This window comes from Mastigoproctus giganteus, chromosome 5 (genome assembly GCF_048544385.1).
Source record: "Mastigoproctus giganteus isolate SK-2022 chromosome 5, ASM4854438v1, whole genome shotgun sequence".
Taxonomy (NCBI): domain Eukaryota; kingdom Metazoa; phylum Arthropoda; class Arachnida; order Uropygi; family Thelyphonidae; genus Mastigoproctus; species Mastigoproctus giganteus.
In genome coordinates this window covers 157,140,654-157,152,747 of record NC_143579.1, presented here as the reverse complement: position 1 = coordinate 157,152,747, position 12,094 = coordinate 157,140,654, and the positions used below count along the sequence as shown (strand labels likewise).

At 38.9% G+C, this 12,094-nt stretch overlaps 1 protein-coding gene across 1 annotated transcript in view; it reads left to right on the top strand.

Moving 5' to 3' along the window:
* The window catches only part of LOC150085787 (homeobox protein Nkx-6.2-like), a 64,635-nt gene that overhangs the window by 42,236 nt on the left and 10,305 nt on the right, over positions 1-12,094 (top strand). Inside the window, exon 2 of the mRNA XM_090373485.1 lies at positions 2,189-2,358. Coding sequence (XP_090229611.1) covers positions 2,189-2,358 — 170 coding nt within the window. The remainder of the gene's footprint in view (positions 1-2,188; positions 2,359-12,094) is intronic.

Here is a 12,094-nt window from a genome sequence, read left to right as displayed (position 1 = left end):
CCTTTATTCCATCAGAACAGCGTGGATTCGACTCTTTCATCAATTCAACGGCGTATCGAAATCGTGCCACAGGGATGCTGCTCCATGTTAACGAATTTCATATCTACAATTGTTGCAAATCAGATGGTTGTAGATCTCTACTCTGAATCTTTATCAGCCTCATCCCACAGGTGAGATGGATTGAGATCCAACGAGTGGGAGGCCATAGCAGTAGCCTGAATTCATTGTCATGTTCCTGGTAACAGTTCTCTATAATTCTGGATTTCTGATATGGTGCATTATTCTGTTAGAAAGCCCCGTTCGCAGATGGGTATATTGTAGCCATGAACGGGTGTACCTGGCCGGAAACCATTTCCGGATAACCAAAATTCGTTGCATCCAAATTTTGCACCACTGGTATCAAAGGAGACAAATGAGCACCAGAAAATCTCCCTCCCCCGTGAGGAGGTTTCTTGGTGCTCATTTCATTGTTGACATCCACCATCTGCATTGTTGACATCTGGCAGGATGGGTCCATGGACTCAATCTGTTTTCATGTATTTTGCTCCTCCCATTCGTGAACCAACAGGGACTGAAATTCGTCAGTCCAGGAAATGCTTTTCAAATCATGCATGACTGGTGTTCTTGAGCTCACTGGATCGTCTTATTTCAGTCATTAGCTGCGATACTCGTCGTACCCCATCCGAGTTTTTCATTCTGAAATGCCTCTTTGGGTTCTGTTACACTGCAAAAATCTTGTACACCGCCTTTGACCTCTCGCATCAACAAGATTCATTAGAGACGCAGTCGTACATCGAAACCCGAACACGGTTGTAGTTTCTGAGATACTTATACTGCGCGTCTGGCACCGACTACCGCGCCATATTCAAAGTCACTTAATTCAGTCTTTCATCACACCTTTCTCATACTGAATTACACAATTGCATAGCATAGCTACAGCATCCATAATTTTTCTACCTGCTTTACCTTATGTATGCAATGCCTTTGAATCCAAAATGATACCTTGGATTCAAAAGGGATTATGTTCAATCACCCTTAGAGTGATTTTCATTGACACGAATGTAGTTTGTTCTTTCATTCAGTAGCCTTTAAAACAATCTTGGTGCGTCACGATGTAGAATCACTGATCTAGATATTAAAATTCTAGAATTCCAATAAACGATAGTGTCTTTATGAAAAGTTGTTTATGAAACCAAGGCCTACGAATTTTTAAGATCAATTTTACGATTTAAGATTGAAGGCCTAAGGCCTAATCAACGCCTAAAACCCCTAATTTTGAATAACACCAGTTATGGTAATCTCTTGAATATTTCCTATCGTCAACCAAGAGAAGACGCCAATTGTTTCAATATTATGTTTTTGTTCTTCACATTATAGTAAAGAAGGCGTTGAGTAGGTTGTTTGCTTTGTAATTGTAAATTCCACGTAATTTATGGCAAGTTGGCCTGTTTTTGGATAAAAAAACCCTAAGAGTGGGAAAACGGTGCGACCCTCGTTGAAGATTGGCTAACTCCCCCATGCATATGCGCATTAAAATTCAAGAATCTGGAATTCTTTCTTATAAAATGATTCAAATGTTTTCCTCCTTAAATTTGGATAAACTTCAAACCTTTACAAGGTACTTGAGAGCTTTTTGTAATCGCCGATCGCTCGCTCACGGAAGGGAAAGATTCGGTTTTTGGAATTATTTTTAAAGTATCCCCTCTCAATTTAAATGTATTATTCCCCTTGTCTAGGGAAGGTGCTAAGAGTAAAGATGACCATTATGTTTATTCAACGATTTCGATGTTTTGAACACCTCAAGCAGGTTACTAGGCCTCTGCGTGGTAACTTGGTTGAAGTCAACCAAGTGCCTGGTCACAACTTCAGATTTGTAACTATTAATTTTGATCCTTTGACTCACATGTTAGTAAGCGAGACGTTCCTTCAATATAAAGAAGTTCTTTTTATTACGGAATTGATTTCTTTTGCTGATTCCTTTAATCTAATTGGATAGATTCCATCACTTTCTGATCCCTTGTTCACTTTTAATTGTATTCCGAGAAACATTACCTATTATTCATTGCAACACATTTTGATAGTCATCGATGTTTGCGCGAGTAATAATTGTATTATATTATTATTGTGTTATTTTTAAATACATTAATATAATGGTTATAAATCCATCTCTTATTTTCTTTGTGTCCAGCTGCGCAGAACTGTGTGGACAAAGACGGTAAAAAGAAACACACACGACCAACTTTTTCTGGCCACCAGATTTATGTCCTGGAGAAAACGTTCGAACAAACCAAATACCTAGCAGGACCAGAAAGAGCTAAACTAGCCTATGCTCTAGGCATGTCAGAGAGCCAAGTTAAGGTGAGTTCCTTTCATCAGTGGCGTAGCTCATTTATTTTTAATTAAATACTTGAGATATATCAAAACATTTTAATAAGACAGCTAAATTGTGTTCTTGGTGAGGATGTGAATTTTATAGATGTAGTCAAGAAGACGCTGTACGCATTCTATGTTCAAGTAGATCAGTCGTTATTACCTATTACTTGAGAGCCAGTGGGTAATCGATAATCATTAGAACACTGTCGTTATTTAAAAGTTCTGTAATAACAGAGTAAGCCAGTTGCAACCTGTAAACGAAATGTGATCAAGCTTTTCCCAATGGAAACAAACTCATAAACTTAAAACAATCATGAGATCATTTCTGAAGGTCATATCTTCACAATGCCTGATGCAGTAGAAATCCCTCTCTGCCCTCCAATGTTTCGAACTGCTTCAGAGAATTACTTCGGAATTCACTGTTCATTCTGTACTCATACGATTATGAAATTGAGGGCTGTTTTCAGTTCCTCAGTTGTATTCTCCCTCTAGTGGTTACTTTCTGTTTAATGAATCCCCAAACGTATTGTCATATGACGTCTTTCAAGCCCATATGCTCATCACTACCCTTTCTTGCAAAGGATAAGTGGACTCGTCAGTTATTGCTTTATACCACTTCATAACACCTGGAACTGAATACAACTGCCTGTTACAAGGTTGAATTATGTATCTCATTTAGATGAACCGCACGTAAATATTTATCAACAACTATTTTTTTTTTCGAAATTGAGACTTTCCGGGACCCCATGTCTTAATTAGTCTTTGTAGATTTTCTGTTAATCATGTCTACTCCCACTGGAACACATTCAGTAAACAGAGTAACAGTAAACAGAAGAATTCTTCAACTAGATGGAACAATCGTACAGAATATAGTAGCATTGATGGTTCATCGTTATATTTAACTTTAGCAAGTATTTATCTGTCTAAACACCAGTTACTCGCTTTCTGTAAGCTATACTGAAACCCTCCCCCCAAATTTTGGAAACTGAAATGTTCCCTTTGTGAGAATCAGACCTCTAAAAACTACTTTCCCATCTTTTCTGTCTAAATACTGCAAGCATCTCTTGAAGTCCTTCGGCAATGGCATACACACACTTGCTTTTCAAAATCTTTAAATTGCCTAATTTAGAAATTGCATGTCTTATTTTAAAGAATTTATAATATATCCTCATTTTTAACGGAAACGTACAAATAAAAAAAAAGACTGACATGATGCTAAACAGTACCATGTCCTGTGCACAAACTGCTCTACAATATTAACAGAAAACGTAGAAAACGTGGTGTAACTCGTGCAGCATGCGATTAAGCGGAACAAAATTTGGTGTACCACAGAATAACGATGAAATGAGAAGACAGGTACAAAGGACATTTACAGGGTTTGCACAAAAACTACAAAAAAGGTCACATTACAGAAGTCGATACAAGATATGTTCGATACAAGATATGATCCCCTCCAACGGCTAAACAGGTTTGACAGCGGTGAACCATGCTCCATATTAAGGTGTCTACAAGAGTCTGTGGCAACAATTCCCATTCTTCCACCAAGTAGCCGAGGAGTTGGTTGTCGGCGTGCGATGCGATTTCAAAGGGCGTCCCACACATGTTCGATCGGATTGATCGTGCTAGCCACGGCAGTCGTTGGATACCTTCAGTTTCAAGATGTTAGTCCAACACGTGAGCTCTAAATGCAGTGGCGTTGTCTTATCTGAAAAAAAAGACTCTGGGTCAATCGCATCCTTAAAAAGTCGCACATAGGGTTCGAGAATCTGTGCTTGTACCTTTGCGTAGTCATGGTACTGTTGTCATAAATATGAAGAGGGGTGCGGCCGTTGATCATTATTCTGCCCCACACGAGAACACCGCCTCCACCGTAAGTAAGTGTCTCTTTCTCTGATGTTGGAGGGATGGTACCGCATTGCGCGTTGTATCGAGATGAAATGACGTCTAGAATCTAGAATCTGTTTGTAGGCTAAAACGGGACCCATCGGAGCCCAGAACTGTACGCCGATTGTCAGGGCTCCAAGTCGCATGTTGATGGCACCAGATTTGACGAGCTCCGCGGTGGTTTGGGGTTAATGGGATACAAACGACTGGTTTATTGAGCTTAAATTGAGCCTTCTTTACACAGTCCGGTTGGAAATGTTTTCACCTGTGGCCGCAGCAACTTCAAGAAACAGTTGATGACGGAACCCTACGTCATAGAGTTCCGTCTTGCTGTTACGACCAGATAATCTGTTCTGGTTGATATAGCCCTCGGGGACCTTGGACAGCTGTTCTTGTAATGGTTCCTGTCTCGTGAAACTGCTTCCATAGTGCTGAGATGACACTGCGTGACACATTAAGCCAACTTGCTACCTGCGACTGCCTGGCTTCAAGTCGTCCATCTCAAAGATTTATTTAAACGAGGATGACTTGCCATCCTGAATACTGGAGATGTGGCTATCCCACTAAGGAAGTCAAAAAACGGGAATCAAGTGATGTGGTCGCAACCCGTGTTTTTATAGACATGATTTTCTAGGGCAAGCTTGATGTCACATAATTCAGTGGGAAGGGATACAGAGACGGTGTTATAGGGGAAGAGGGCTACAGCACCCACACCATTGTCAGATTCTAATCCATCAGTACATTGCAGATAGTTGTACGTGTGGGCAGTAGGGAGTTGTATGTTGATATTTGCAAGGGAAATGTTTCCCCAGGTTAGGTAATAATTCTCACAGGAGGGTGTAATACAGGACCATAAGAGATCTCAACTGTTTGGACCTAGGAGGATTTGCCCGTAGTTCAGAAATAACATCTTTCTCTTGATACTGAGTGGAAATTCATAAGCCTCAATATTGAGGCTTTTTACTCGCGATTTTGTATAGCAACCCCGAGGGCAGAATGCTGAATAGGGGGAAGACGTGCTAATACGTTCTTCCTAGCAGAATCATACACCGGGGCACCATAATTAAGGCGAGATCTGATTAGCGTCTATACAAGCGAAGTAAGGAGTAACGATCTGCAGCCCATGTTATAGAAGAAATAACTCGGGCTATGTTAATTTTTTTTTGACAAGTAGTCCATATGTGTTTAACGTATTCTAAGAAGTTAAACTTACTATCAAAAAATCAGACCAAGAAAACGAATGCTATTCATAACTGAGATAGGATGATTTGCTAATAGATCAGGATGCATCTTCAGTTTGTTATAACAGCGAATGACATTAGATTTCTGGCAAGATAGTCGGTACACATTTTGTGCCATCCATAGCTCAATATTATTGAGATTTGCAGTTGCCTCTCAATGAATCTCATATTCTAAGAACTGCAAGAAACAAGCATATCATAAGCGCAGAGATGTGACTCTACAGTGTTCGGAATATTTTTGGCGATATTTATTCTAATTGCAAATAATGGCATTGAGAACAGACCTTGTGGGATTCCTTCCTCTTGTTTACAGATTTGCGAGAGGATTTTCCAAAGCAGACTTGAAAGGAACTTTACTGAAGGAAGTTTTGTATGAAGTATGGTAAGTGCTCTCTCACGTCAAGGGAAAAGGAGATCTCTCAAGATACCAAAACGCCATGTGGTATCTAAGGCTTTATGTCAAGGCATGTCATGGTGAGATGTTCGTTTCGGATAAATGAATTCCTGATGTTTGATTCAGCTTTGACCATGAGACCGTAGCCGAGTGGTCAGGGCTAGGATGCATAAGTACACGTGCTTTGAGTGACCGGGGTTCAATCCCATGACTGCTAAATACAGTGCTGTTTTTCGTATTCTCTGTATCTTGTGAACTCCTTGGCTTTGTGATCATCAGGAGTAACCAGAAAATTTTATTTTTTTTTATCCAGGGATGAATGATTTTTTCTAGAGTCCTAAAATCAAATTAATTATTAGAAATTGAAAGTCAGTCGACGGCGTATAATATTTTATATGATTTTCCTCAAGCAGATGGTATGAGAAATGGGTCTACAATTGTGAGGAATAGTGATCTTTCTCTGGTTTAAGGAAATACCCTAAACCAGGGAAAGATTACTCTATTTTTCACAACAAAGTATATAGTAGTGAAACCAGAAATTGGGGAATGAATGTTCAACGAAAATGCTATTATAGAAGGTCAGCAGCCAGGATAATGATTTATTATTTCTAAGTGTTGGAGCATTAAGAAATATATTCCATCGGGACCAGAAGCACTGTTCCTGAAGGTAGTTATGGCTTCAACCACTACGATCAACTGCATACTATGCTTGAAGTTCAAGTGCAGCAAGTGGTTGATCGTAGGGTAAAGAAGATGTGGTGCTGAAGTTCAAGTGGGAGCAAAAACTTTAATCTGTATTTTCTCACACAACTGTGAAAAATACATTTCCTATAGGGAATTCGCAATCTCTGTAGGAGCAGACACCTCATGACCATTTCAGATGAAAAGTGAAGAGGAATGGAGGAAATTTGTCATTTAGTCGCTTTATTTTCTCCATATTATTTTTGCATCAGTATTTTTATTAATTGAGGATGCAAATCAAATCCCTGAAACTCCTTTAGATTGCTTCCTGATATGGCGGGCTTTGGCTTTAAGCCTCTCTTAATTTATAAGACTGCTGGTGGTAGGAACTTTGCGGTATATATTCCACGCTCGGTCTGTTTTGATTTTTTTGCACCCTTACAGTCTGTGTTCCACCAATAATTTATAGTTCTGTGGTTGCTTGAATGTGATTCAGACGTCAGCAGACGCAGTTTGCTAGTATTTGTTTCGTAATATGATCGGTGACTGTGTCAACAGGGCAACACTAATCTGATCATCAAAAGACACGCTTTTCCTAATCTGCCTTGGAAAATTACCATTTTATGCGTTATGGGCTGTGATGTTTGAATTCTACACATTAATGGGCAGTGATCACTACTGGGTGGATCGTCAAGAGCTATCCATTCAATATTAGGAAAGAGAATCGAAGAGCAGATAGAGAGATCTATTGCAGAGGTACACGAGAGCAAAGATCGAGCCCATTCAGAAATGAACATACTTGGCGTAATTGATACATCAGTCTGAACTGATACTGAATGAAATCTTTGGGACACTTTGGCATCCGTACTTCTTGACATGTGTTGGTGTAATCGTTTTCTTGCTTCTGGAATAAGATCCTTTCTTTTCAATGTTGGATTTTTTTGCTCGTATTTCCACTGCTCAAGTTTTAGAGAAGGCAGAGTGATTGCGTTTACAATTGGGGCAAAGCGAAAACTGGACATTACAGTCAGTTTTGGCGTGCTTTTTCGATTCACAATTTGGGCCTACTCGGGCATCACGACAGACAGCGTTCAAATTTCTGACAATTGTAATATATTGGGTTTGGAACGTACGGAAAAATGCGACAGTTCAAATACTCGGCTTTCATTGACAAAGGTAAGTTTGGTGAAGTACGTGTCAGTATGATTCTGCAAGTTGGAATAATCTCACCATTGTCCTCCAACATATTTCCTTTTGCCTGCGTCTCTGTTCTTATCCTGAAGTTTCTAGACAATTTACACCTCTGAAACATTCGTTAGGTTCCATTCAGAAATTACACCTTCGGGGGTACTGTGGGGACACCTTAATTGGAACTCCACTGTTATTGTTATAGGCGCATCAGCAATTTAGGTCATGTTTTACCGTATATATCTGTAGATTGTGTGTTCTCTGGTCGATTTACTGTTTGCTTAACGAAAAACCGAGTTCCAAGAAAAAAAAAAAAAAAAAAAAAAAAAAAACATGCTATCCAAGCCTGAGTCCGAATCATTCAACCACTTTGAAAAAAAATGCCCATAAAAATTCCTGGCATCTTTTCTATCCGGTGTGGGGAGAACTGTGTTTATAATTACGAGGTCTGGAACTCCATCGAATGAGATAAATTTGAAAAGAGACTCGAGGTATTTATGGCAGGTGGTCTCAACCAGCAGGTCGCCAGATTTAAGTCTTTGTGCCATTCTCGTTGAACCAACTATGCTTTCAAGACATTTCTCTATATGAAAAAGCGACGGATCGCTTATGGATGGTTTGTTAAAGAATGTAGAATGAGAAACTTGTATATTTTACTCGGGGAGCATCCATCTTCAGTCTCTTGCGTTTGGTTAAATCATCATCGGGTCGAGGCAAATCCATGAAATTGGGATTTGATCATATTCGGTGGAAAGTTATCGCAGTCCATATTTCGCTCCTTTTGCCTCTGGGAGTTAGTTTCACTATCACAAAGTGACCAAGCCACCGAGTTAGTTTGTTAGTACCTCTAGAAAAAAAACCGAAAGATGGATTTCCTTTCTGGGCCTCTAATTCTTGAATGGCGAAAGAGCTACTCTAATTTATAAAAAAAGAAAATGTTAGTTGAAGCAATAGTAACATTTTCATTGATTGGCAAAACAGAGAGAGTGAATAGCCCAGACTAATTTTAGTTATTTTAAATCTTTCTCTTTGCAATAAAGTAATCGCAAAGATAATAAAGATGTGGTTAAGCATTAGCGCCTTCTTTATATGAAAGTGCAGTGTTGGATCCACTTGTCTGCAATGCGCTCGCTCTCTCATTTCCTATAATTTCTGAGTATTCAGGGACCGGACCTACTTCTATTTGAAGCCAAATCTAACGAAGCAGCGAATGACGGATTTTTCTTTCAAGTCCGGTACCTTCAAACCAAAATAATATTTATTATTGTTAATTTTTTATACTGATTTCTTTGAAGAACTGGAAGTCAAGATTTCAATTTGACCACAGCGATAAATTATTTAATATTTCTTCAGTATAGGCTGAAGACTTAGTGAGACGTTTACAGACCTTTACAGCTTATGGCTTGTAGGTTTATTATAAAACGTTGCTACTAAGGTCAGTGTTTTGAAAGAGAAAATCGTTATATACCACGTTACCTTCCTCCTCTTAATTTTTTTAAATCTTCAATTCTCAGATTTTTATATTTTCGCCTTTAACTTAATTTTAAACATGAAATTAATTTTGCATGGTCGAATATGGTATGCACGCAATAGTAGTATTACTTCCAAGTTTTACAGACAAAGCTGTTACTTGTGCGTACCAAAGAATTGATAAAATTACCAGATGGTTAATGTCGTTGAACTTTTAAGTTTTCAAAATTGCTTCTTAGAGGCAAAGAACTAATTGTCCGGTAAAACTGTGCGATTATCTATCGCCAAGCATTAAATTTTAATAATTTCCGGACTGTCAGGTTCTCCCCCCTCCCATCTGCTTTTAGTGTCACCATTTATCATTATATAAGTTTAACTCTGTCAATCTGCGAAAGTTGACAACATATCGGGTAGCCATACAAGAAACTCCAGATAAAGAGGATCACACAGTGGTGTAGCTTCCATGTAGAAAACTGATGGAACCCCAACCAAAGGTGGAGTCCAAACCGTCCTTGACACTCTTATATAACCAATAAAATTGACGATAGGGGCCCAGACATCGAAATTCGCATTGGGCTCTGCTAGAGTTTGCTAAGGGCACTGTCACTACGATCACACATTGCAAATGCACATCAAACACCTATATATTTCTAAACACCACTGGGCAACAAGGGATTTGTTCAATTAAAACACGTTCGATTTGTAACGGTTTTCAGAGGGACAAAATGGGCGTTCGCTAAAAGCAACGTTTCAACACAACAAGGCGTCAGTTTCGTTCGCAATTTTGTTATGCTTTTTGCGTGCAATTTTCACACGACATTTCGAATAGATGGAGAGTCCGAAACTGATCATTTCTAACAGCATTTCAAATTTGGCTACAGATGGACAAGACATTCATAACAGAATGAAAGTTGCTACTCGGAAACAGCTCTCGTTGAGTATTTAAGGCAGTTTCAAGAAGGAAATACCACATTTATCGCATGCGGGACATTGTGATAGATGGTGGGGGTCTGGCAACCCCACCATCTATTCTAGGATGGCCAGAATAGTGATGAGTGCAAATCGCTACGTACATGAACAATGGCGTAGAAGGTCTGGTGTACAATAAATTTTGATAACTAGACTTTGTCGTTGTCATAGGGATTTTAGGCACATCAGCTAATTGGGCCATTTTGCGCAATATGTCAGTAAATTGCGTGTGTTCTGTGGTCGAAAACCCCGAGCTTCCATGAGGAAAAAAGCATGTTATCCTCGTATGAGACCGACTAACTAAGCTGCGTTATAAAAAAGCCCATAATTTCTCGCGTCACTGATGTGATTCGAACTCAGGTGTTTTCCACCCCTTGTGGAGAGGTTGATAATTTAATCCACTGAAAATGTTGAACATTAAGCAGTAAAACAAGCGCTGGACCTTTTAAATACCAACTGCTATGCAAACAAGAATATGCCATCCCTTTCCATAATGTCCCAGTAATACCGTATTCATTGTGCCGCCACCCCCTGTATATTCGTGGTTTTAAGTGCTCTTTTTTTGTAGCTTTAAAAACAGGATAGCGTACCATTTCGGACGCCGAAATTAAAACGATTCTGAAAGAATAGTTCCATCAAAAGCCGAAATAATTTTTTGAAGAATGGACATCTGGAAATGAGAGCAATGAGATGCATATTTAAATGTTAAATGTTCCCTTTTAAAAACGTGTTCGAAAGTTAATTTGTAAAACAATTCAACGTGTTTTAATTGAACAATCCTAGAAGTGTCATCCAGTGCAATTTTAAAATTCAAAAGGTGAATTTTTGAAGATACAAAAAGAAAGATATTACTGGTGGGAGAATAGTATTTCAATAAGTACGGAATGTTCAAGGTACATTGAGATCAAATATGTACTCCAGTGTTTACCAACAACCACAAGCTTGTTTGCCCTCCCTTTAACTTAATTTCGAGTAACTGAATGGAAGATTAAGGCACGATTTTACAGCCGATGTTTCAAAAAACGCGTGTAATGCCGATAAATGGACATATATTAATTTAAACTACTTTTATAACTGTTTAATGGATTTAGTGTATTTAATGCTCAACCAATCCCACGCCGCAACTGCGAACTGCGTTAAACGGATATGTCCAGTTTGAGTCGAGTAAATTTCTTAAAAGCCCACACTGCCCCCAGTAAATTGTAAGAAAACAAGGCCATTTTTCACCAGAAAAGAATCAGAAAATATTGCTTTCTTTGTTACTTCCTTGGCAACTCTCCATAATTTTCTTAAGAACATACGGGAAATGTTGACTAACATCCAAACTTAATAACACAAAGATCTTTTGTTCGTTTGAATTATGAAGAAAATTTGAAAAAGTACCGCGGTAATGTCTTCCTCGAGATGTATAGGGCAGATTAAATTTCTGACCCGAGGCGTTGTGAAAGTATTTGTTGTGCAAATTTGTTATTTGTGGAAAGATTGATTGCCCTTCACTCGGACAGAAAACAGAATCAGTTAAAGATCACTTTGTGTCATTTTAAGGGCAATGAACCGAGCTGCATAATCCTAGACCAGATACAGTATCGCCCTTCTGAAGCCACCCTTCAAAAACTGAGGTCCGGCACTTTTTTTCTCACTATATTTATTTATAGGCAATTTATTTATAGGCATGTTTCTAATGCAAGATGTTGTTGCTGTTTGTTTTGGCTCTACAGCGCATGGACAGCGAGTAATCAAGGATTAAATTGCATAGCTTGTATACGTGTGAGAGAGAAAAATTTTAGATTGTTTGTTTGTTTGGTTGGGGATTTTTTTGGCGCATGGGCATCTATGGCCATAGTGCGCCATACATAGGTTAGTATTTCTGCTATTTCGTTATAGATCGAGGGTC